The 27693-nt window shown below is 43.3% G+C and overlaps 1 protein-coding gene across 1 annotated transcript in view; it reads left to right on the top strand.

Annotated features, from left to right (window-relative positions):
• The window catches only part of LOC126088353 (band 4.1-like protein 4), a 561066-nt gene that overhangs the window by 400407 nt on the left and 132966 nt on the right, over positions 1 to 27693 (top strand). Inside the window, exon 6 of the mRNA XM_049906490.1 lies at positions 13814 to 13934. Coding sequence (XP_049762447.1) covers positions 13814 to 13934 — 121 coding nt within the window. The remainder of the gene's footprint in view (positions 1 to 13813; positions 13935 to 27693) is intronic.

The following is a 27693-nucleotide window of genomic DNA, read 5'->3' as shown; positions in this document are numbered from 1 at the left end:
ATATAGGACGCTAGTGCGACCTATTCTTAAATACTGCTCAAATGTTTGGGATCCGTACCAGGTTGGATTAAAGCAAGACATCGAAACAATTCAAAGGTGGGCTGCTAGATTTGTTACCGGCAGGTTTGAACAACACGCAAGTGTTACGGCTATGCTTCGCGAACTCAGATGGGAATCCCTGGAGGGAAGGCGACGTTCTTGTCGAGGAACATTATTGAGAAAATTTAGAGAACCGGCATTTGAAGCCGAGGTGCAGAATAATTAAGCTACCGCCAACATACATTTTGCCTGATCACCACGAAGATAAGATACGAGAAATTTGTGCTCATACGGAAGCATATAGACAGTCGTTTTTCCCCTCACTCTGTTTGCGAGTGGAAACGGAAAGGAAATTACTAGTAGTGGTAGACTGTACCCTCCGCCACGCACCATATAGAGTATGTATGTAGCTCTAGTCGTGTACTCATCATTTTACTCGACTCGACAAAAGTCTGTCTCAGGTGTATGAAGTTTCTCCGAAGGCAAGCTGTCTTGTTTCTGGTTTTCTTCCCACGTTTGTATTACCCAACGTTCATTCGTTGTCCCGGTCCCTTTGTCGTTTCTGAAGACGAATTCATCGTTCAACAAGATGACAAATTTATTTCTTTGCTGTTCAGTGTACCACTAAAATTCACTGTCTAACAAAACATGTACATCCGGTCTTATCTGAAGAAAGGGGACAAACTGAATCTGCGAATTAGTAGTTTCGTGAGCAAAGGTTTGTTTCTAAGAGTAATGTATTGATTAAACGGAACTGTGTAAATTACATAGAACTTGGTTTTGAATTTCTAATACTGAGGTTGTTGTGAAATGAACACGGGATCCAATCAGCTGACTGTCGTGCATGGTGGAACGCACTAAAAACAATTAGGCTGAAGTGCGTGATGAACGACTGTGTGAATAAGTGTCGCCGGTAGACTGTCTTTGGGAGCAGACACGCACGCAGTCAGTCAGACAGACGGCACCCATCTTTCTGGGGCGCGGCAGCAGCAGCAACAGCAAGCTCCCCTTCGACCCGAGTCCCGAGGGAGATTAACAACTCCTGCCATCCGCCCCGGCATTGACTCGCTTGCTCGCAAGCAAAAAGAGAAAAACACTGTGCATGCAAAATAGCGGGGATTTGCGTCGTGCGGAAGGCGTTGACAAAACGTCACCTCTCCAACCTCCTCCGGCGTCGGAGTTTTTGCGAAAGCTGTCGCTTTTTCTCTTTCCCCTGTCTCTGTGCCTTTCTCTTTTTTGATATTGTGTAACGAAAGTAAAGGTAATATAACCGAATCTGCACAGGAGACAGAAACATGAGGGAACAGGTGTAAAGATTCAGGAAGAGTTAAAAGCATTGGTAGTTGTGCTGTATAAATGCGTGTGTTGAGCCACAATTCGCTTCCCTCTTTTTTCCATCAGCCCTCTGACTGGGTTCATACAACCCGTCACGACTTCCGCTCTTGTGACAACCTCTTCATCTCAGACCCAACAATATCTTCGATTATTTGTTGAGCATATTCCAATCTCTGTCTTCCTTTACAGTTCTCAGCCTCTACAGCTCCCTCTAGCATCATGGAAGCTATTCCTTCATGGCTTAACATATGTCCTCCTTATCAGTGTTTTCTCCGCATATTTCTTTCCTTGATGACTCTGCAGAGAACTACTTCATTTCTTTTGATACCAACATACCTAGTTTACAACATCGTTCTATAGTAGCACAACTCAAGCGTCTCGATTATCTTCTTTTCCGGTTCCCACGTGATCAATAATTCACTTCCATACAGCACTGTACTCCAAACGACCATTCTGAAAACTTTCTTCCTCAAATTAAGTTCAATATTTCATAGTAGTTGACTTCTTTTGGCCAGGAGTGCCCTGTTTGTCTGCACTAGTCTACTTTTCCTTCGACCTTCGTTATTTTTCAACCAAGGTAGCATAAACCCCTTAATTTCATGTAATTCGTGGTCCTCAATGCTGACGTTAACTTTATCAAAAATTTCATTTCTGCTATTCCTCATTACTTTCGTATTTCTTCGGTTTACTCTCATTCCATATTCAGTACTAATTAGATGATAGTAATATCATCAGCAAATCTTATCGTTGATATTCTTTCATCCTGACTTTTAACCCCACTTCTGAACCTATCTTTTATTTCAGTCACTGCTTCCTCGATGTACAGACAGAACAGTTGGGGTGCAAGACGGCGGGCTTGACTTATACACTTCCTAATTCGAACACTTACATCTTGGTCTTCCTCTTAGGAACTAAAATCCCATTAATTCGTCTTACACTGGAAATATCTACAAAAATTAATTACTCTGGCAAAGATGTATCATTGATTTTGCGACACAGCTTCTTTTGAACAGCTCTTCCCCGGGCCGTATTTTAATACATGAGTAATAATAAGTCATTATCTGTACTGCTGTTGAAAGTAACTGAGCTGCTATATACTGTAAACGACAAGATGCAAAAATATGCTTGACAGACCGATCTGCTCAAAAAAAATGTGTGTGAAATCTTATGGGACTTAACTGCTGAGGTCATCAGTCCCTAAGCTTACACACTACTTAACCTAAATTATCCTAAGGACAAACACACACACACCCATGCCCGAGGGAGGACTCGAACCTCCGCCGGGACCAGCCGACAGACAGATCTCTTTGGAAAGTCAGTTAAACTCCTGAATTGTATGTAGCTAAATGAGAATATCGTTTACGAAAAAACAAAATTGGCGAATACTGCAATATTATTTTTGAGGTAAAGTCTCTTCACGAATCTGTCTCTAGCTGCTTTGGGAACTTGTATTTTTGCTGTGTTTGCAAAGTAAAGATTCCAGCTTCCTCTGGTGTTAACTTTTTATAAAGTCACAATCTGTGCACATGCCACAATTACACTATCACTCAGTCATTATCTCATGACAATGAGCGCTTCACCAGGATCTGTCTGTATAGCAAGCCTAAGCGAAAACTTTTTCCAGTTTTGTACTAAATGGAGCTTCCCTCCAATCGATAAGTGTTCCATTGTACCAAATACTTGAGAGACCGGATCCCACCCCGTCGTAGAAACGAGATTATTAACACTGGCTGCCGCGCGGGGTAAGCTGAATTAAGTAGTGTGTAAGTCCCTAGGGACCGACGACCTCAGCAGTTTGGTCCCAAGTATCTTACCACAAATTTCCAATTAACATTAGCTGACAACTGGAACATTCACATAGACATGACACTGAAATCATTTCGATGAAAAGTAAAATCGTCCCTTACAATATCTAATCAGTCTTTGTAACTAAAGCATTATGAATAATCGGAGTCAGTAAAAGTGTGACGAACCTGACCTCTAAACCGGAACTATTCTTGTGCAGGGAGTTCAGTACCAATATGAAACTTCCTGGCAAATTAAAACTGTGTGTCGGATCGAGACTCTAATCTGGGACCTTTGCCTATCGCGGGCAGTTGTTCTGCCGACTAAGCTATCCAAGCACAACCGCCCTCACAGATTAACTTCCTCAAATACCTTAGCTACTTCCTAAACTTCACAGAAGTTCTCCTGTATACCATGCAAGCTATCCTTCCTGGAAGAAATGATATTGCGTAAAACGGTTTGTTTACAGCATAGGTGATTGTTTCCAGGATGAATTTTCACTCTGCAGTGGAATGTGCACTAGTTTAAAAGTTTCTGGAAGGTTAGAACTATTATAAAGTTTTTTAAAATCAGCAGCCAATCAGCTGCAGAGCAAAGAATTCATTCTGGACTTCAGTAGTAATTGAGCTAATAAGGCATGCCTCGCAGAATGGCTAATAAACTCATTTGTCTGCAAGTGCCTTCACTAGTTGTGTATTCTTCACCGTCTAAATAAGAAATATAGTGTCTGTTCAACACATAGCAGGTGTAGAAGCCATTAAAGACAGAGCGCTTCTTGATCACGCTCTCAGACAGTGATACCATTGTCGCACTCTCTGAATGCTGGTCCGGTGTTTTAACCACTGCACTAGACCGAAGTACTAATATAATGTGGGTCTAACAGCTTTTGAAGGAAGCATATACCAAAGCTCGGATAGTTCTGTTAGTAGAGACCTTGAAGGCAAATAATTGGATACATTTTAGCGAACACTTCTGCAGTCCATTAGTGAATATATGTGGTGTTCGGGCGAATCATTAGGACTATCAATGCCTTTTGTTACCATCTCGCTGTCAGTGCATTAATTTGTGGGTGAAGGACAGCTCTTTCAACTGCGAGGAAGCTAAATACGTTATTCGTTTGCCTGTGTGACTAGGCTGTTGAGTAACTGCGACTTGAGTATTCCGTTGTTTGCTCTTATTGGCCAACGACAGTTTCTTCGTTAGAGACATGATTTATTCACTTATCTGAAGACGATTTATTTTTTACTTTCAGTGTCAGTTTGTTCTGTAGGAGTCAAATTAGTTTTATCTGCGTTTGTGCTTCCGAAGAGTAAAGATGTATAGGGTGAACATACTGATCGGTACTCCTATCTCCCCGCAGGACCTAGAATCCAATTTAAAGGCGGATAGATGAAGGCCAGAGGCCTCGCGTTAAGGTGTATGGAGTGATGATCGACTGTGGACGTAGGTGCGTGATCAGTGATCCCTGCTCCCCTCACATCGGCTCGAACAGAAGTGAGAGAGCTGCCTGCGAGCTCTGCGGATGGCTGCAAGTAGCGAAACACCTCGTCCAGGCCCATCCCGTTCCAGCGAGCCGATCACGCGGCGGTAATGCATGCAGGGGATGGCCAGAAACCGCAGGCGTGATGTTCGGCTCTGCGGTTTACGAAACTCTGCCGACTCCTCCCCTCAAGAGAGCTGCAGCAGCAGTCGGCTTGTTTGCGGCTGAGTGACGGTGACCACAAAAGCTGCGCTGGTTGCGGGCGCACCGCAGGTAGTGGGATCACCGACGCAGCGTGCCTTATATCGCGACTTGGACAAGTTGCTTTGTCAGATTGAAGCGCTGCCAACACTTCCACGTACCAAGTACTTCCTCTCTGTAAGTCTCGTGAAATGACCACAACGAGAAAATTATGGATAATACGGAGGTTTGCCGTGATCAGTCTTCCGATGTGCAGTTTGCAAATCGCATATGGGGCGGAGTAGGGACGGAGGGAGTAGTAAGAGGTACTCTCCACCACACGGAGTAAGACGGCTTGCGGTGTACAGGTACAAATGTAGATGTAAGTAGCATGTATAAAGATTACCACAACCTTCCATATCGAGTGAAGTATGGAACTTTCATTTGTTTATGTATTTGGTAGAATTGGAAATATGGCCTGCTGCCTAGGTACTCTGTGTTCCATCTATTATTATGATTTTTAACTGATTGCACATGTATTATGCTCCAGAAAATAAGTAACTATTCAGCCATATTCTATTAATGTATCATTAAACAACGTTCGCGTTTGTTATTGAAATATGTTAAAGTATACTAGTATATTAGAACTAAGTTAGAAATTCAATATAAGCTATATATAAGCAAGGAAATGCCATACAGTAATACTACAAAAAAGATAAAATCTTTCTGTCAAAAACGTATATAACTGAGCACAGAATATATATATATATATATATATATTCAATTTAAGCTATATATAAGCAAGGAAATGCCATACAGTAATACTACAAAAAAGGTAAAAATTTTCTGTCAAAAACGTATATAACTGAGCACAGAATATATATATATATATATATATTTTCTGTGCTCAGTTATAAACATTTTTGACAGAAAATATATATATATTCTGTGCTCAGTTATATACGTTTTTGACAGAAAATTTTTATCTTTTTTATATTATTATTATATGGCATTTCCTTGCTTAATGGATCCTGCCCGCCTCACACGAGAGGCGTAAAAACCAGTAAACATGTTCGTCATCATAATACTGGAGGGAATTCTATGGACACCATTGTGTTAATTATGTTGTGTGCGTTTTGTCTTTCACCTGTTGTTGTGTTAGGTGTTGGAAGTGTAGTAGGGCAAGTAGTATGGCGTTTGTTTAGCTTAGCACGGTAAACCACCTAAAAACCGTACTGGGGTTGGTCGATGTAGCAGACCAACACCTGACCGTGTTATTCTTGGTTGTCCGAACACAGAACGTGATGCTGAACGCCACACTTGTGTTCTCTGAGCAGTGTCGGCGCACGATATGCCGCGATTCAGTAAGGCGTGAGAAGCTTTGCGGTACCTTACAGGTATTCATCCGCAAAGTGAACTGTAGGCATTTTCGACTTCATGGCGTGAGCCATGATGCTCCGAGTATAATGGTGCGCGATGCCGAAAGGAAATTTGAATGCTTGCCACTACAAGGACGAGAAACAACCAGCCCGGACACTGACTGTCCAGATCTCACTGAAGTGGAGCTACTGTATGAACCTAAAGCGAAACGTGCTCTCTCTAGGTCGCCTCAGGCGCCAGAGGCACTGCCGTACACTCAATTGCCATGAGTAGGCGATTGACAAGTCATCTTGTTAAAGGAACTGTAGCCGCCAGATATCAGAAATGCTCGCTTGAAACCCGCCAGCGAGTTCTGTGACGTCATCTCCGAACTCGCCGTCTCCGTGAGCTCTAGACTCTGAGTCTCTGCCGCTGCGCACTCGTCACCGGACTCTGTTGTGTAGTGTAAGTGGACCTGACTCCCTCAGAAAGGAGAGTGAAGACACAGGTTCAAGAGTATAACCGATAACCGCGGGCACGTGGCATTCCCGCTATATACGCAACCGCCTTGAAAGAAATCAGCGCCATTAAATTGTAAATTACTATTCATTTACTTCACACAGTAATGGTTCAAATGGCTCTGAGCACTATGGGACTTAACTACTGAGGTCATCAGTCCCCTAGAAATTAGAACTACTTAAACCTAACTAACCTAAGGACATCACACACATCCATGCCCGAGGCAGGATTCGAACCTGCGACCGTAGCGGTCGCGCGGTTCCAGACTGTAGCGCTTAGAACCGCTCGGCCACTCCGGCCGGCCACACAGTAATAATTTCGACTTTATAGACGTTCTCAAGTGCAAGGTGAAATGTCACAAAATGTCCGACGTGCCTAAATGACAGATGGAATTTATGTATCAACATGATTGATCGGTTAGCAGTGAATATTGTTTTACTTATACGTACATTGGTATAGTTGAAACTTTTTCGAAGACTGCTGTAAATTGATTGTAATATTAAATATCTGTTCAGAGAACGCCTAACAATTATGTTGACATACACACATTTTCGAAGTGTTACCGAGTCTGTAGCGACAGTTCCAGAAAATATGAGATGAGGATGAAGTGCAATTCTTGAAATAAATTACGGATACGAGGATAAGCTAAACAGCTGACTGTTAACCCATAAACGCAAGTTAACGTGACAAAATGAGTACAAAAATAGTACAGTTATTGTCGCAGGGATGTAACAGAAAAGTTGGTTTGTGCCCAGTTTTCCTTTGACTCAGCCCATATGTTTTCTCATGGCGGAGGCGGAGTAGACATGAATACAATCATTTTATTTTTATTGGACGAAATTTGTATGTTCTTCGTCTGAAGCATGGACTGTAGCGTGGAACTAAGTCCAGATACCACTCCTCCTCTAATGGAACCTCCCGTCGGAGGTTCGAGTCCTCCCTCGGGCGTGGGTGTGTGTGTCGTCCTTAGCGTAAGTTAGTTTAAGTTACATTAAGTAGTGTGTTAGCATAGGGACCAATAACCTTAGCAGTTTGGTCCCATAAGACCTTATCACAAATTTCCAATTTTCTAATGGAACACATTTGCAGTTGTGTACTCTGCATGAGTTAATTTCCGTCTTACGTGCTCGACAACCTCGCAAAACACAGCTTCGTTAAAGGCCATCTGATTGGGCAGTTGGTAATTTCGACTCTGTAGTCCTGTTTTACAGCAGCAAAATCGTGTGATCATCTTCTGTGCTAACCGTAAGTCACGAGTAACCTTAGAGTGCTGCATGCTTCGGTAAGAGAGCACGAGTCGACGGATACGAAGCGACCGCAACGCCACAATTCTCAGACTCGTCATACTCTCGGAACTACAGCGGGAACGAAGGAAGCCCGTAACTACAGATGGAACAGCGGCGCCTTGATTTCTGAAGTATGTAACCCGTAACTGTGGACTCGTACTCGCTCTGAAACTTCCTGGCAGATTAAAAATGTGTGCCGGACCGATACTCGAACTCGGGACCTTTGCCTTTCGCGGGCAAGTGCTCTGCAAAATGAGCTACCCAAGCACGACTCACGCCCCGTCCTCACAGCTTTACCTCTGCCAGTACCTCGTCTCGTACCTTCCAAACTTTACAGAAGCTCTCCTGCGAACCTTGCAGAACTAGTTCTCCTGAAAGAAATGATATTGCGGAGACATGTCTTAGCCACAGCCTGGGGGATATTTCCAGAATGAGATTTTCACTCTGCAGCGGAGTGTGCACTGATATGAAAGTTCCCGGCAGGTTAAAACTGTGTGCCGGACCGAGACTCGAACTCGGGACCTTTGCCTTTCGCGGGCAAGTGCTCTACCAAATGAGCTGTGAGGACGGGGCGTGAGTCGTGCTTGGGTAGCTCATTTGGTACACTGCAGAGTGAAAATCTCATTCTGGTAGCATAACCCAGGCTGTGGCTAAGCCATGTCTCCGCAATATTCTTTCTTTCAGGAGTGCTAGTTCTGCAAGGTTCGCAGGAGAGATTCTGTAAAGTTTGGAAGGTAGGAGACGAGGTACTGACAGAAGTAAAGCTGTGAGGACGGGGCGTGAGTCGTGCTTGGGTAGCTCATTTCGCAGAGCACTTGCCCGCGAAAGGCAAAGGTCCCGAGTTCGATTCTCGGTCCGGCACACAGTTTTAATCTGCCAGGAAGTTTCATATCAGCGCACACTCCGCTGCAGAGTGAAAATCTCATTCTCGTACTCGCTCTGTTTCTGGTCTGTAATAGCTAGACCGTGTGACAGCTTCGATACGCGAGCTAACCGTCCCCATTTCCCGCTAGAGAATAGTGAAGCGCAACACCTAGCGAATCTTCCTCCGGGCTGCCCCCTACAGCGCTGGCTGGAGTATCGACCACAGTTGCAAGATACTCGAGGCAGCGCCTGTTGCTGGGTCGGTGTAGCTGTCCGATGCATGAGGAGCGGGCCGCGGGGTGGCGGCGATGCCCCTGGCCGCAGTAACAATAAAGCAAGCCGCCCGCCGCCTGTCCAGATGCTATCTGCGGCAGCCACGCCCAGCGGCACGCGTCCGCCGTCGCCGTAATTGATACGTCACTGAGATAGCCCGCCGCTTCTCCAGCCCAGCCGCAGCAGCGTTTAATTACGATGTCTCTCTCTCCTCCACCGCGCCGTCTCCCCCTGTAACACTCGCCGTTTAATTCGCTCTCCCCCCCACCCCCCCCCTCTCTCTCACTCTCTCTCTCTCTCTCTCTCTCTCTCTCTCTCTCTCTCTCTCTCTCTCCTCTCTATTATAGCACGTGCTTTCTTTCTCAGATTCTTTCCTCCCGCTTTCCGCCTCGGACCAGACAATCTCCTCAAATCGGAAGACGAGGGGTTCGCACTGACAAAAAGGAAAAGTGTCTCCGCTTCTCCGAACGGGGCAAACATCTTTCCCCGCGAGTGAGAAGGACGGCTAGCCCGCGCCACTTCGGAGAAAAAGGAAAAGAGCGGCTGTCGCGAGGAACGAAGCGCTCGAGAGCCCACAAGCAGCACCGCGTGATGTAGTGCAAAGGTCGTAAATACAGGCGCTTCTGTGTGTATGTGTTCGTCCGAGTGCTGATCGTATCGACGCCGTAACTGCGACCCCTATTGCTTGCGTGCTGCAAGCGAGTTAATCGAGTAACAGCATCTGTTTTTCTCGTTCTGCGCTTCTCTTCGTGTTTTTATGTGTGTGTGTGCGTGTGTGTGTGTGTTTGTGTGTGTGTGTGTGTGTGTGTGTGTGTGTGTGTGAGAGAGAGAGAGAGAGAGAGAGAGAGAGTTTCAAAGACAAATCCCATTTCTTATGAATACCTAAGCGACCGTTGTGGTCCCGAGTTACTCCTCGTGTCTCGGCCATATTTGTTCTGCTAGTGCACTTGTTACTTTTAACGCCTAAATTTTAATCTTTTTTTCTCTTATTTTGCTAAAATTTCTGCTAAGAATTGTCTGCTTTCTACTCATGTGATGTGTCGTAATGACTAGTAAGTGGAAGAATAGCACGTTTAACTGGTAACACTTCTGTTACGAAATAGCTTTGCAATATGTAGCTACTTTTAACATTCCGCGAAGAGGTATCACCTACATTGTTGCATCGAATGATAATGGCCAGAGCTATGTCATCTGAGAATCGCGAGATCAAGCACAGGGTTGTCCGGAGACGCATGAAAATAAGGCAAATACATCTAAGATTTTCTCATTGGTGTCACCCAGTATCAAATGGTTCAAATGGCTCTGAGCACTATGGGACTTAACATCTGTGGTCATCAGTCCCCTAGAACTTAGAACTACTTAAACCTAACTAACCTAAGGACATCACACACATCCATGCCCGAGTCAGGATTCGAACCTGCGACCGTAGCAGTCGCACGGTTCCGGACTGAGCGGCTAGAACCGCGAGACCACCGCGGCCGGCCACCCAGTATCCATGTTGTATAATGGTGCAATGCTATATTCCCATTCACAGTTTTGCGAATAGTGCCGTCTGTATAGCTCAGTTTTTTAAATAAATAATCGATATGTTTTGCCCACTACCATCTTCAGAGCCCGCCTAATTTAGAACTTCTGAGACAAAATTCAGTGATACTTGCAACAAAATCTCTGACGAACTGGGGCTTCTGGGTACGATAGTTTTTCTGTGAGGCATTGTAGATTTTTGTCAACGGGTCCCAAAAATACAGTTTAGTCCTAGTGGCTGGAATATTGCAGGAAGAAGAAAAGGAAGATAAATGTTTCACTGCCGACAGACGATGAGGGCAGTAGATTCGGAGTACAAACCCTGTTTGAGTGAGGATGAGAGAGAATTCGGTCGTGTTCTTTCCGAAGAAACCACTTAACTGATTTTGCATTCCTTTCACTAGCAAGATTAGACCTTCTTGTCTTACATTTATCCAGACATCCTTAGTGAATCAACGTTACAGTCTGGTAGTACTTTACCAATGTAATAATAATAATAATAATAATAATAATAATAATAACAAGTCGCCGTTCTTTTTAAAGTTTTTTAAAGTCTATTTTGTCTTTTCATGTTTACCTGCCAGATTTTTCATTTCCTGCTTAAACTTTAAATGATAATATGTATTGCAAAGATTATGTAGAGTTTAACTATGTCTGTCTTATTAACATTAAGCTAGTTCAGTTCCTTATTACGTTCGTGTCGAATGTAACTATTAAAATCTAACAGAAATTTGTGACGACAGTACAGAATGAATAAATATGGAGAAAAATTATAGTGGAGAGCAAGATATAATATGGCAAGATTATCAGATGAGATGGGAGGAAGAAAATAAAAACAAAAGGGACGACAAAAGCAAAGATAATTCATAATGTGACAAAGGTTCTGGTTCCGTGTTGGATAGTAAGGAAGCTATCCAGTGTCAACAGATAAACCTTCAATCGCTAGGGTGCGTTGGAATAAGACGCAGATTACTGGGTTATTTTACCCACAATAGTATTGCTAAAAAGCAACTATTAGATAACGTTCTTGCTTGAAGGACATGGACAGAGTGTGGCTACCTCTGATTTTATGTATATCTGCTAGATTGCGAGTGGTTGGTTGTTTTTTTATTATTATTATTATTTTATTTGGCCTTGGCCAAGAAACTATTAAGCCACAAACGATGTAAATAAGACTTAACATAAAGGTGAGCAGAAATAGCACTAAAAAAACATCGAATTGCACACATTAATATGACATACGAGTAGTTACATTTTAATATTCTTAGTTCATCACAAATAAAAATGAAAGTAAAACATATTAACGTTATGCAGCCCTAAATTCCAGAAATGACAACGATCGCTCCAAATCCACCTCAGTCAGCTTACTTCCTGGTGTAGCCAATGACCCCTCAAGATCAGCGTCTCCAAAAACCAGACAATAATTATAGAAAAAACCACTCGCACTTTCCGTCTCCATGGCTTTTACATTACCGCATATGACCATCCTACCCACTTATCTAGTACACTAAAATATCTTTGACTAACCATCAACAGAAATACTACAATAGATTCAAACTGCTTGAGGACTATATCCCTCCACTATCCCCCACAGCTACAAAACCTTGATCCGACCGATCTTCTATGCAAATGTTGCATGGAGATCTGCCGGACCAAACCTCTATAAGTCCGTCGCAATCCTCGAACACCATGAACTTCGTCTCGCTTTCCGCATCCGTCTACGTTCAACCTCGTGGATCTACCATTTCATCAAATTCCCACATCTCTTCACCCAAATCGAGAACATCCGGATCTCCTATACCATTCGCAAACTATAATCTAATAATCCAATTGTTTTCCTCTGATCACCAACACTGGTATGTTGCCGCTCCTTTATACACACATCCCACCATCCCTACACCTAAACACACTTCATATTCTATTCCAACGCAACATCAACTGACTGCGTCTTCCAGACAATGAAATCCGCTTTGCCGGCCGTTGGTGGCCGAGCGGTTCTAGGCGCTTCAGTCTGTAACCGCGCGACCGCTACGGTCGCAGGTTCGAATCCTGCCTCGGGCATGGATGTATGTGATGTCCTTAGGTTAGTTAGGTTTAAGTAGTTTTACGTTCTAGGGGACTGATGACCTGAGATGTTAAGTCCCACAGTGCTCAGAGCCAGTTGAACCAGTTGAAATCCGCTAAAATATTTATCCATCTTACCAGTTATTGCTTTCCTCATCTGTCGCATTCCACATCAGCGCTTCCCCCGCCCGTCTCTCACTCCACTCCATTTCACCTTCCTCTGCAGCCCACCCATCAAACTCATCCTTCCTTTCCGAGCTTTGTCAATTTCCACCTTACCATCTACCTTCTTTCTACTGATACCACCCAAAAGCTTATAAATTTGCCCCCACAACGACCCTAACATTTAATCTCCCAACAATTCTTCACCCAGCTTTTTAGTGAAAATGCAGTGCACCTTTCTAACGAAAGTCGCCGTTATTTTTTTAAAAAAATTTAAGTCTATTTTGTCTTTTCATGTTTACCTGCCAGATTTTTCATTTCCTGTTTAAACTTTAAACGAAGAAAACAACATTGTGTAATTGTAATCATCTCTACCTTATCTTTTAAAACTTTCTTTAAATTTTGCATCCATGAATATCATTATTAAAGTCTTCATTTATTTTCTGTAAACGCTGTACGCCGAAGTGCGAGATATTACACTACTAGCAGCCCACTTCCCGCTCATATGGGGCGAGCGGTATGAAATAAAAACAATGAAAAAAATTGACATTGTATAGTTAGAACTAAACGTTTGCTGTAAAAAAATATCCCAAAGGCCACCTTCTTATCTATGCATTGTTAGCACTTAGCAGAGAAATGTTGGAAGCCGGTTGAGGGATGTCGGTCTTCTTCAGTTTATGTAGGAACTCTTCTTTATGTGCGCTGTACTTCTTTCGAGGGAAAATTACGTGGTTAATATCCCCGGCCGAAATACTGGCGCAGTCACACTTGGAGGAATCTGGCAAATGAATACTGTGCATTTTGATTAGGTGGGGAACTGCCGCGGTTAAATCCCATCCTAATAATGGTAAATATTCCCTTTCAATGGCAATTAAAGGAAGCGAAGCACGCGGCTAAATTCTGTAGGCCGGATTTCAATATCGAGTATTTTTTTCTGTTTCAGCGGAGCTGGGCGACTACGACCCCCGGCGCCACTCTCCCGGCTACGTCTCCGAGTTCCGATTTCTGTCCAACCAGACCGTCGAACTGGAGTCCCGCATCGCCGAACTGCACAAGGGCCTCGTGTGAGTAGCCTCGGCCGCGGCCCCTGCAGCTGCTTGTCACGCCACCCGCACAGCGCGCTCCTCTGACCGCAGGAGGAGAGCGTTCTATTCCGCCTGTTGCAGTAACGCCACGAAGCAGAACTGCAGCTGTGGTTTCCCTCTCCTAACCCACTGAACAACTTTGATTACTTTTTCCTGAAATGGAACGATGCTAAACCACCATTCATGAAATACGTTCATTGATTTTCCAGTTCTATCTACGTGATTACACATAGCTCCGTTCGAATCCGATGTCGTTCGCAAAAACGAACTTTCGTAGTTTAGTGTCCAAATTTATGGTTGAAATTGAGATTCGACTGCCGATTGCAATAATTCGTTGTACAATGAGCAACTCAATCCTTCTTAATCATGAACTCTGTGATTTTTTCACGATTGTTTGAACGTGAAAACCTTACCAGCCAGTTGGACCTTTTCAGTCTAATGTGATAATCAACAAGAACTGCTTACAAGCCGACAAAGTAAAGCGTGCGCCTGGATCGACAACTGTGGATTTTGAAACAAATTGTATTGGTACTGACATGACCATTATCATCATTTAGGACAGGGGTGGCCAAGATTTCGACTCGCGGACCATGCCGGGGCCGGAGTGCCAAAGCGTTTAGCCTCACTTCACATTTCATCCACCGCCAGGCTGCGCTGTCTGAGCGCGAGGACGGGAAAGAGGGAAAAACAGCGAACGCGCCGCATTTAAATGGCAGTAAAGCTGTACTGCATGTGACTTGGTTTTATATTTCACAATTTTCAACAACGTAAATCATAAACAAAAAAACATTTCATTATTAATTAATTATTTTTGGCGCGCTGAAGACTTAATATAATCTTTATCGGGTACAAACAGCCGGCATATCGACCGACGCAGACAATTTCATAGAGTTTCGCATTCAAATTGGTACGTAAGGTGAATTATTTAGTCTCATAATCGAAAAAAGATCTTTCACACAAATATGTCGATCGAAATATTGTCGCATTTTTGCAAGCTCATTATGGAGATTTGGAAAATCTACCTGAGGAAAGCAATGTAAACGTCCTGGACAGTTTTAATGTAAAAAGATTTGTCATTGAAATTGGAGTTACTTTACAGGTCAATCAATTACATCGGTACATGCACAGGGCGCTTTCAACTGAAACGGTAAACTGTCTCCAAAAGCAGTTGTAAAATAGATGTAAGACGGACAGTATCCTCAAAACTTTTATAAAACTATCCTTCGAACTCTTGCAAGGGCACAAGAATTCTTCAGACCTCTCGCTTTCTTTAACGACAGTGAACCTAGGGAACTGGACTGTCTTTGTCAGAATGTTTCCCTTCTACAAGGCGATTTTCTTTCTAAATGCTTCGCCATCATACCATAAATAAGTTGTTTCTCACCTTGCAGTGTCCTACTGTTCGCAGTGTGTAGTCAAGTCCACTTAAAATTCGAAGTCTGCAATCTATTCTGGATGTTGTAATTTTCTTCCTGCACTCCTTTGTCCTGCATAAATTCAGCAATAGAGAGTTTTAAATCGAAAAATCTTTCCAGGCATGCCCATTGACTTAAACAACGTACTTTGCAGTAATATATGTGAAGTCTCCACACTGCTTGTTCATTACCATTGAAAACTGTTGCAACTGACAACGGAATAATGGTCGCAATTTTCAGGAACTTCACTATTAATGGCACAGTTTCTTCAAGTGCTCCACGAATGCAAATTTGGCACGAAATACTTCTTGATGTACAGAACAATCGTAATTTTTTTGCTCTTTCGTGGTCATCTAAATGTTTGAATTCTCGCTGCATGGTGTTGCAGTGTCGTTTCATAGGAAATAAGCGGTACCTATCGCTTATGTGAACTGAGAATTCTCATCACTCTCTTCTGTCATTCTCATTCATTTTAAAGGATTGTGACGATAGATCGCCAGCTGCCTCTTTTTACCCAAACAGCCACTGGAACTACGAAGAAACAGCGAAAGGTACAGCGCTGACACCACGATTCCGCCGAACTAAGAAAGTTGTGCCAACCGAAAAATGCCGCACTGCAATGCTAAATGAAAAGTCTCGCCGTTGCAGGTACTTCCGAGAAGGACCGAGCAAACCCGAGTGACAGGCCGGGCCTCGGCACCCCCATGGCCAGATCACGCTGCACAGGTGAAGTCTGGCACGCCTTGGCCAGCCGTGATTGAGAAGAGTACCTACACCCCGCTTTAGCTGCATTTTTCCTTTCCGTGGACACCCATTTGCAGTATAATGCGGCACAGCGATTATCTCCATGCGCACTTCTAAGTTGGTAATACATTTTCTCCAGAAACTATCTTTTCACGATAAAGGATGACAGCCAAAACAGTTGCAGGATAAAAATTTATTAAAATTCTTGACCAAGGTTTCGGTACATATAAATATACCTTAATCAGAAGTACAAAATCTAAAATTACATCATGCAATGGAGATAAATAAATCAGTTGTGCCAAAGGCGTCGTCAATAATTAATACATCCTTTATCGTGAAGAATTTCAACAGTTGCTGTTGCAGCCATGTTTAAAATCTTGAAAACTGTCTTTTGCTATACAGTGGTCATATCTTTCAACATACACATTCAGTCGAGAGTACAGCCTCGTAACATTTGTCGTATACATAATATTATATTTTCTCTGGTAATCCCTCGGTCGCTATATTCAGTTGTGATATTCGTTCGTGCAAGTACCGAGTTTTAACAAAGAACTATTAAATATTACCCACAAACGTTACGATGCATTGAACTTCGAATCACCCTTAAGGGTATGTAGTAGATGACTGCAGCTACAATCAGTGATCGCGAAAATGTGAAATGAAATTAGTAAAATTTTAAAAATCAGTAAATATGACCTTCAAAACCCAGAGAAGATATAAAAATAGTGTCTATACCTGTAAACCAAATGTAAAGAACAACGTCAAAATTTCAAATGGCATAATCTACAGTAGATATTAATTCTACTCGTGTTACAGCCCACCAATGGTAGTTTGAAAATAAATTAACCGAATTTACAGCTTGTATAATCCTCAGATTTAGCTCTTTCCATATTTAGCCTATCTGTACACTCTAGCCACGCGTCATATAGTCTTTTCGGGTATAGTAACAACATCGTGTTTCGTACTGTTGACTCCATCGGAATACTGTGCTGCGATAAATAAGATAATTTCAATAATTCTCCTGTTGCTTGGACCTATGAACCGTGTAGGAAGCGGACATACTTCAGCCAGTCGCCAACTTCCAACGCCATTTGCAAATTTTTGCAGAAAAGATTATTGTCCTTACTCTGTGTGTGTGTGCTATTTTTAGCAGTTTTATCACCTTCTTCATTTTGCAGCAAATAATCTCATTGTAACCAGACAACAGTTATAAGAGTTGAATGTCATCAAAAGGAAGCAATGGTTGAGAAGATAGTGAGCCAGGGTTGTAGCTTATCCCGGATGTTATTCAGTCTGTACACTGAGCAAAGAGTATGGGGAGAAGAAAGAAAAATTTGGATTAGGAATGGAAGTCCAGGGTGAAGAAATAAAAACTTTGTCGTTCGCCGATGACACTGTAATTCAGTCAGAGAGAGACAGCAAAGGACCTGGGAGAGCAGTAGCTCCTTAGTTGGCATCACAAGGCTGAATGCACACCGGTCCAGACCTTCCACCAAGGAAAAAATTCGTGGCACTACTGGGAACTGTACCCGTACCCTTTGCACTTTGCATGAGGGTCTGTCGTTACGGACACGGACATTGGCAGAATCACTCAGTTTAGTGGTACGGTACTTAGAAAATTGTTACTAGATTAAGTATTTTCTAATTTCTCTCAGTTTTTTGCGATGATGAGATGAGCAATTAATTATATGGCATCACAATATCTTCTCAGTTTTTTTATACAAATAAGTTATATAGAAACAGAGTTACATTCTTTTTTATTCTCCTAACAAATTTGAGAGTTGACAAAAGCTTTACATTCACACTCTTTAAGTTTGAATGACGACTTCTTAAAAAAAATAGTTACGTTATCCACATGTTGTAAAATCAGGTTTCTGTCGGTATGTTTATAAGTAAATATCAGTCGCCGCATGTATGAGAGTTCATCACATGTAACGGCTTGGCCGATTTGGTTGTTCTTTATTGTCAGGACAAGGTTGGCATGAACGAAAATTTTTGGAAAATCCATCGGAGAAGCTGGAAATTAAAATCAGTTGCGAAAGATCATCACTTGAGAACTTGGCAGACTTTTCTTTTTTGTGATCGTAATTGTAGATGATAACGGTACTTTTAGTATGAAAAATAAAATTTTAAAAAATGCGTCCTGTCTGACAGTTCTGCTGTCACATGTTTTCATAATAGAAAATCAGTTTGACAGTTATATATAATTTGTCAATACATCTGTAATATACAGTGTGTTACAAAAAGGTACGGCCAAACTTTCAGGAAACATTCCTCACACACAAGTAAAGAAAAGATGTTATGTGGACATGTGTCCGGAAACGCTTAATTTTAATGTTAGAGTTCATTTTAGTTTCGTCAGTATGTACTGTACTTCCTCGATTCACCGCCATGATTTCATACGGGATAATCTACCTGTGCTGCTAGAACATGTGCCTTTACAAGTACGACACAACATGTGGTTCATGCACGATGCAGCTCCTGCACATTTCAGTCGAAATGTTCGTACGCTTCTCAACAACAGATTCGGTGACCGATGGATTGGTAGAGACGGACCAATTCCATGGCCTCCACGCTCTCCTGATCTCAACCCTCTTGACTTTCATTTATGGGGGCATTTGAAAGCTCTTGTCTACGGAACCCCGGTACCAAATGTAGAGACTCTTCGTGCTCGTATTGTGGACGGCTGTGTTACAATACGCCATTCTACAGGGCTGCATCAGCGCATCAGGGATTCCATGCGACGAAGGATGGATGCATGTATCCTCGCTAACGAAGGACATTTTGAACATTTCCTGTAACAAAGTGTTTGAAGTCATGCTGGTACGTTCTGTTGTTCTGCTGCTGTGTTTCCATTCCATGATTAATGTGATTTGAAGAGAAGTAATAAAATGAGCTCTAACATGGAAAGTAAGCGTTTCCGGACACATGTCCACATAACATATTTGCGTACTTTGTGTGTGAGGAATGTATCCTGAAAGTTACAAAAAGGTGTGGCCAAACTTTCAGGATACATTCCTCACACACAAAGTACGCAAATATGTTATGTGGACATGTGTATGGTATGGTATGGTATGGTATATATATATATATATATATATGGGAAGCGTAGTTATCACAAAATCACAAATCCCGAAAAGATCTTACACAATACTCTACTGAACATTCAGAGTCTATAGAGAGGGGGAGGTGGTTATCGACAGAGAGATGGTGGTAGGAGAATGACTCTCGTGGTTAAGACTCGTTGATAAATGTGATACTAGTCAAGACCGGTGTGGTGAAGGAGCGGGCAGCGAACAATCACAGCAAGCGCGGCCTTAACGGCAGGTAATCGAACCAGCGGCCGAGCGGCGCAGTAAAACGACGCCGTTATGATCCGCCACCTGCTGGCGGGGAGTGGCCGCAGTTAGGCGATGCGGATATAGCCGTAGCTACAGGCGGGGCGCGTGCGCGGGAGCGAACTAGAGCCGCTTGCTGCGGCGATAACAGTTAACGCGGGTAATGGCTTGTAGCTGCGAGCGTGATGAATGCGCCCACTCTGCGGTCCCTCTCTGCCTACGCCTGTATTGGTAGCCGGCTGGCAGCCGTAGCTCACCGTGCCTCGTACAAGCTGCAGTGTCCACTACTGTACTGCTGCGATTCAAACGTACAACACCCAAAAGTAACCCTCAGGTGTTGCGTCGTAACCTGAAATAACTAGTAATTCTAACCTGCCTCTCTAGCTCACTCTCGTGACATTTTCCGTATCTGCATAGAGCTGTTAGACCTCACTGTACTAGAGACGACCTCGGAACGAAATTTACCGCTAAATAAGTTTAATCGTAAACGCTTGCACAACGATAATACGCAGGATGTACAGAAAAAATAGAACTACCGGTAAAAGTCAACTGATGGGAGGTCAGATTAGGTTCCGGAGAAATATAGGAATTCACAAGGCAATACTGACACTATGGTCTATCTTAGAAGGCAGATTTGAAGCATGTGAATCTTACATAGATAGAATTAAAGAGCTTTTGACAAAGTTCGTTGCAACATAGTCTTCGAATTTCGGACATTACCAGTCATACAGTAGCAAATGCTTTAAGAACTACAGTAATCAGTAACGTATCTTCCGTTAAAAATGTTGACTGTAATTTGGATGCTGCGGCAGCCTTTCTGTTACGCTTGTTGTTGTTCCTACTTTCCGCATTCATACACATGGTATGCCGTGCGGTTAGGAGAGCCGTGTCACGGATTGCGCGGTCCCTCCCGCCGGAGGTTCGAGTTCCCCGTCGGGCGTGTGTGTGTGTGTTGTTCTTAGCGTAAGTTAAGTTAGTTTAAGTAGTGTGTAAGCCTAGGGACCGATGACCTTAAGAGTTTGGTCTCTTGGAAATCTCCCCCCCCCCCTCCCCCCCCCCCACACACACACGGTAGTAACACTTGTATGAAGCACAAACACAAGCGCAATGTCCGCTGTGCCAGCTGACAACGTCGCGCATACTGCGCTGTACACAACTGCGTCATCTGCACACGGCGTCAGAGATCAACAAAGCTGCATGTTTCTACAGATATTATGTGAATGAACTTCTAGCAGTAGTTTATCGCTAGTCACTGGAGCAACGAAGATCACCTACCTACCGACTGAAAAAAATCACAGATTATTCCCGTTTTCGACAAATGTCTAACTACAAACGCACATAATTATAGGTCTATTTCCCTGACGTCAGTCTATTTTACAATTACGGAACATCCCTTATGCTCATATATTATTAATGTTTCGGAGAAGAACGTCTCCTGTATACAAATCAACGTTCCCAGTCAGAGAACAGAAAACTCATTCTTTTCCTCTAAAAGATCCAGAGCGCCGTAGATATCGGTGTGGCTCCCAGGTTGATGCCGTGTTGCTTGACATTTGTCAACCAAGAAAGAGCTCACAGAGTATCGGACCAGTTTTGTGGACGAATTCAGAACATCCTTGCAGACATAACACAAACGTAAAGGCCATTTCAGTAATACCCCAAGGAAATATGATAGAGCTATCACTGTTTACATTATACAGAGAGTTTCAAAATCACATCAAAAAACTTCGAGAAGTAGAAGACGTCTTGAGGAACAAAATAAGTGTAGGAACCAGCTTCCGGAAACGTCATCCAATGACGCTGGAGCGTCGACGTTACAGGCAACGACCTCTGTATATCTATGTACTCGTATGTACAAGGTGATACCATAGTGATATTACAAACTTTCGGAGATGATGGAGAAGGATAAATTATCAATTTTAGAAAAGGGACACTAGTCCGGGAAAGACGGAGTCGAAAGTTATAAGCGGAAAATCGTTCTGATACTGCTGATAGTGGAATACACGTACTGGTACTGTTGTTGCTACTGCTGTAGGGTAGGCAAGTTTTAGACCAAAACAAAAGAAGTCCACTAGATACTGGCTTTAAAATGCATACCTTAAGAGGTATGGTCATTTGATCGTCTTCGCTAGTGTGAACCACACATCCCTTATTGACCGAGTGCTCGTAGCTCTTAAGGCATGCATTTTAGAGCATGTTGACTTGACGTTTCTTCTTCTTTTTGTCCATACTACCACCTCTGAAAGTTTCCTACCCTACACTCTCAGCAACAACACTACCGATACACGTACTCCACTGTCAGACGTATCAGAACGATTTTCGCTTATAGCTTCCGACTTTTTCGTTTCCTGGACAAATTCTCTTGCCTCAAATTGATAAATTTATCCTTCTCCGTCATCCCTGGAAGTCTGTAACATCATCATGGAATCGCCAAGTATGTAGGGTGTACAAAAGTTCTGTGCCCAAACAAACAAATGTGATACAGGAGACAAAACAAATGTAACAACAATGTATCGAAAACCCATATTCCGTGAGCATTGAGCGTGTCTAACTTTGTTACGCCAAGTCTGAGGTATGTAATATGTTGTGATGTCATGCTCTTCGCCACTGAGTCAGTAAACAGCGGGCACCGCAAGGGCGTGCTTAACAGTTGCAGTGTCAACATGGATCACTGCCGCAGGGAAAATTGCGGGACATCCACTTTGTTTACGGTGCGGCAGAAGGCAGAAGGACGATGTGGTTTCAGCATGGTGGGGTCCCAGTGCGCTTTCCACAACCAATCAGAGCTGTAACAACCATTGCTTTCGGCAATTGGTGAATCGGCCGGGGAGGATGGATCGGCCGGGAAGGACCTGTAGAGTGGCCTGCAAGATTCCCAGACCTCACACCTTTAGACTTCTGTCTCTGGGGCTACGTGAAAGCCGAGGTGTAGTCTCCCCCTGTTGATCGGAGACGGAATTGATTGCAAGAATTCTAGCAGCAGCCACACAAATACCATGCATTTTCCAGTACACAGGACTTTCTGCAACGTCGATACCAGCTCTGCGCTGAGATTAATGGTGCTGACTTTGAACATTTATTGTAATGTGATAGAGATCAGAACAATAAAGCAATGAAAAACATGTCACACCGTTTTATTCTCAATCACACCCAATAGCCTCCAGCATACTGAGCACTCCGAAAATATGCGCTTCCGACACATGGTAGCTGTACAAAACATACTGCTCTTTTTGTCTCCGCCATCTTTCCTGTCAGTTTGGACCCAGTTGCATACATGTGTAGGCGCCAGTGCCTGTAACTTTGACGCGCTGTAGCGTCGTTGGATGAGCTTACCATCCTCATTTGTTCCTCAAGACGCCTTCTATTTCCCCTCGAAGTCTGACGGTATAATTTTGAACACCCTGTATATAAATGATATAGTGGCTAACGTCGGAAACTCCATTAGGCTGTTCGCAGATTATGCGGTTGCCTGTAAGAAAGTAGCAACGCCAGAAGACTGCGGCGAATAACAGAAAGACCTATAGAGTATCGACGTTTAGAAATTGGAAATTTGTGGTAAGTTTCTGTGGGACCAAACTGCTGAGGTCGTCGATCCCTAGGCTTACACATTACTTAATCTAACTTAAACTAACTTACCGTAAGCACAACACACACACCCATGCCTCCTGAGGGAGGACTCGAACCTCCGACGGGGGCAGCCGCGCGGGACAAGGCGTGTAAGACCGCGCGGCTACACTGCGCGGCGATCGATGATTAGGGACTGGCAGTTGACCATGGACGCAGATAACTGTAACGCATTGCACGTAAACAGGCGAAGATATCCAATGCTGCACAACTAAATTATCATGACCAACTGCTGGAAAAAGTGTCTACCATAAAATATCTAGGCGAAACCATCCGCATCGACCTTAAGTGGAAAGATCACATTAAACAAAATGTATGAAAATCAGATGCTAGGAGGACATTCTTCAGAAGAATGTTAAGGAAATACAATTCATCCAAGAAAGAAGTTGCTTACAAAACACTTGTTCGACCTATTCTTGAATACTGCTCATCAATATGTGACCCTCAGCAAGTGGGATTGATACAAGAGATAGAAAAGATCTAACGATGAGGGACGTGTTTCGCCACGAGATCGTTTAGTCCGCGCGACAGTATTACAGAGATAATCAACATTTCTAGTGGAAGAGCAGTGTGTAGGATCACGGGTAGGTTTACTGTTGAAATTCTGAGGAAGTACATTTCAGGAAGAGTCGGGCAACATATTAATTTCTCTCATTTATATCTTGCGAAATGATCACAGTGAGAAAACCCCAGAAATCCATCCAGGAACCGGGATCAGTTGGAGGTTGCCTATCGAATGGATTCCAGGGGTAACAAAAATTTGATATTCAATATTACATAAAAATAATGGCCAAATTTAAATACTTAAACTACTAACATACTTTATTCATTAAGAAATATATTCTTACATGAAAGGTTGCAGGAGGAAGACAAGAATTGTAGTCATGAACTGTGTATGCAACGTAACTCACCGTAAGCATATACCCAGACTACATTCATCCAGTATTTGAGAATACAGTCACACAGTGACTCGCAACAAACTTTACACGCAATTTCAAACCTTTAGGGTTTCTCAGCAACGATCATTTGAAAAGTCTAATGAACATTTTATCTAAGATTCATACCGTAAGAGCTTTGAGCACTGGTTCATCTTCGTTATTGTGAAATAAATCACTTTTACTGAAAGCTCTTTGCTTTCCATATTTTCAGAGTAGTATGCAACAGCCCCTGACGCCACCCACAAAATGATGAAAGGAACGAAGCTCAAGACTTACTACATTTTCGCTATTGAGGCACTAAAACAGTCGTATCAGGCATGACGCTTTATTTCTTCTGTACTGATATTTGTATTCGCAACATATTCTGCAGAGTCCACATGCAGGGTATCCGAGGAGAAATGGTCAGTACTCGGGGATTCAACAGGAACGATATCTTCAGAGATATGAGCATTTGTCCATCTTCGCTTCTATGAAACACACCTCTTCTACTGAAAAAAGTGTTCATAGCTCATAAAGTGTGGACTTTAGAACCCATGTTTACAAAAGGTTTTTTTGTTGTTGTGTTCCATACTACCTTCTCCGAAAATATGAAAAGCAAAGAGCTTTCATTAGAAGGGATTTATTTCACAGTATGGAAGATGAACCGTTGCTCAGAGCTCTTACAGTATGAATCCTTAATCCCATGTTCAGTAGACTTTTTGCTTCAAATGATCGTTCCTGACATATCTGTGAATATTGCCCATTCCTCCAGGGACACCCCGTACAACACAGAATGTATCTGCTAAATTATATTGTAAGTAGGCTGTTTAGGTTTATATGTTGGTAACGCCACGTAGCGCTCTGTATGAAAATCACTGGCTGTGCTGCGTGCAGTCGGCGGCTGGTTGGCATTGTTGGAATATTCGCTATTGAAGTGTTGGGCAGTTGGATGTGAACAGGGCGTAGCGTTGCGCAGTTGAAGGTGAGCCGCCAGCAGTGATGGATGTGGGGAGAGAGATTGCGGAGTTTTGACAGCGGATGATCTGGACGTGTGTCCATCAGAGACAGTAAATTTGTAAGACTGGATGTCATGAACAGATATATATATACAATGACTTTTGAGCACTATTAAGGTAAATACATTGTTTGTTCTCTATCAAAATCTTTTATTTGCTACGTATGCTTATCAGTAGTTGGTGCCTTCAGTAGTTAGAATCTTTTATTTAGCTGGCAGTATTGGCGCTCTCTGTATTGCAGTAGTTCGAGTAACGAAGATTTTTGTGAGGTAAGTGATTCATGAAAGGTATAGGTTATTATTAGTCAGGGCCATTCTTTTGTAGGGATTTTTGAAAGTCAGATTGCGTTGCGCTAAAAATATTGTGTGTCAGTTTAGTGTTGATCAGGATAAGTAAAGAGCGAAATGTCTGAGTACGTTCAGTTCTGCTCAGCTGTTTGAAAATCAAATAACGTAAGGGGTATCCAAGCACAGTAATTCATAAATTTTTCTAAGGGGATGTTTCAATATCATTGTCGACACATGCTTTCTGAGATATGACGTCGTAAACATTGAGATGCGCAAAAAACCTGCGTTTGCTTAAAACGGAGGGCAAGTTGCCGGTAATATACTCATTCAGTATTCGATAATGAGAGTACATAGCTACTTCCAAACCACTTTAAGCATAATTTCAAATATTTTTCTCGCTTACATGCTTAATGTCAAATATTTAACACATTAACTGATTTGTTGTGTTGGCCTAAGCTGTCGCCAGCACATCGATCGTCAAAGATGTAGAGCGTGAAGATCGATAGTAGGCGCTGGATCAAGTGCGACTATCATGAGAGAGGCCAGAGACATACCGACAAGAAACAGGCCGACAACGCCTTCTCGACAGCAAGTATTTAGGCCGCCGCTGCTGACCGGAGGGCCTCACTGCCTCGCTCATCGAGTTTGTCGTGTGTCATTATCTCTCAGAGCGGGCTCAGTTCACGTCACAGGCTACGACAGCACATAGCGACCAGATTAGTGATTACAGCGAGACTAAAGTTTGTAATAGCAAGATTACCGAAAATCTGCAAAAGGACTATTATGGAAGATCTTGTACCACAACATTCCAGTTAAGTAGATGTTTCCAGTTCAAGTAAATAAAGAACCGTATTAATCCACGTGTGCATCTGTGTTATAGAAAGAGAATACTGGCCAGCAATAACAACATCCTCTCCCTTGCTTCCTTGCGGTACAAGACTCTACATTTGTAAAGTAATCAGGATTTTTAAGCTGTTTTATACGTGGGAGTCCGATTCTGTAAAGAATCTCCGGTTTACTGGTTAGAGTTAATACAGAGGTTTACCGAGACCCATTCTTCCCAGGCAACATTCGCGAATGGGGCAGGAAACAGGGTGCCTCGACGGTTGGGAAGAATGAAGAAACACTTGCCGTTTACTGCTCAGCCCGTAGCCGTTTCACCGCGTCCTCGCCCCTTCGGTGGAGGCGGCGCGTGGGCGCGACCTGACCTCCGGAAGAGAGAGATCGATGCGGCGCGGCCGGGCCACGCCGGGACACCTGTTGGCGCTGTTTGCCGAGCCCAGCAACACGTGGCCAGCCCGGCCGCGCTCTGCCGACACGCGCTGCCCGCTGCCCGCTGCTCGCTGCCGACACGCGGCACGTCCGCACATGGCGCTACCCGTGCCTCGTCCCTCCCGCGTGTAGGCCAGTAGAGGGTGTCACGTGTTCCACAGTTGTTAGTTTACCAGTGACGGTGTTACTCACAGACTGCTGCACAGCAAAGAGCGTTGTTCTGTACTTACAACAGTCTGGAAATTTCTCTCGCGTCATCCAACGCCGCATAGCTCTGTTTTAGAAACACACCGCTTGAAAGATGTCTGCTTCATTCTTTTCATCATATGCGATTAAGATAGTAAGGTCTCCCTCTATGTCTCTCTCTCTCTCTGTCTGTCTCACTTGCGTACATACACACGCGAGCGCGCGCGCGCATATCACATGGTCTCTTTTTCACAGGTTCTTCAAGGATATTTCCTGAGTATCTTGTGTAAGGGACACGTATTCTCCGGTGGCTCGTAACAGGATAATTCTGTAATTGTGATTTAATCCGTTTATTATCCCGGTTACCTTTGTTTATGTGGAAATACTCTTACAGCAAGTGAAAAGAACACTCACATACAATCATTATAAAAAGGAAAGATAGCGAGGTGACGCAGTGGTTAGCACTCTGGACTCGCATTCGGGAGGGCGACGGTTCAGTCCCGCGTCTGCCCATCCGTGATTTCCCTAAATCGCTCCAGGCAAATGTCGGGATGGTTCCTTGGAAAGGGCACGGCCGACTTCCTTCCCTAATCCGATGAGACCGATGACCTCGCAGTCTCGTCTCCTCCCCCAAACAGCCCAACCCAACCTCCATTCTGCCGACTACTTAGAAGATACCAGTAAAACCCCTATTGAAGAAGCGAACTCCCTTCTGTCAGAAAGCTTCAAACGTCTGATTTCTTTACAAATGAGTTAATTTGTTAAACTTCTGACGTAAAACATTCAAACGAGAAAACGGTTAGAAAAGGTTTGAAATTATGATTGAAGTTTCTTGGAAGTCGTCAGTTGCTACCACCTTGAAACACTGACTGAGTATACTATGGGCAATTTGCGCTGCATTTTAAGCAGAAGCAAGTTGTCACGCATCTTCAACGTTTA

The sequence above is a fragment of the Schistocerca cancellata genome, chromosome 6, assembly GCF_023864275.1.
Source record: "Schistocerca cancellata isolate TAMUIC-IGC-003103 chromosome 6, iqSchCanc2.1, whole genome shotgun sequence".
Taxonomy (NCBI): Eukaryota; Metazoa; Arthropoda; class Insecta; order Orthoptera; family Acrididae; genus Schistocerca; species Schistocerca cancellata.
Note: the sequence above shows the minus strand (reverse complement) of the source record. Positions and strands in the feature narration are given on the sequence as shown.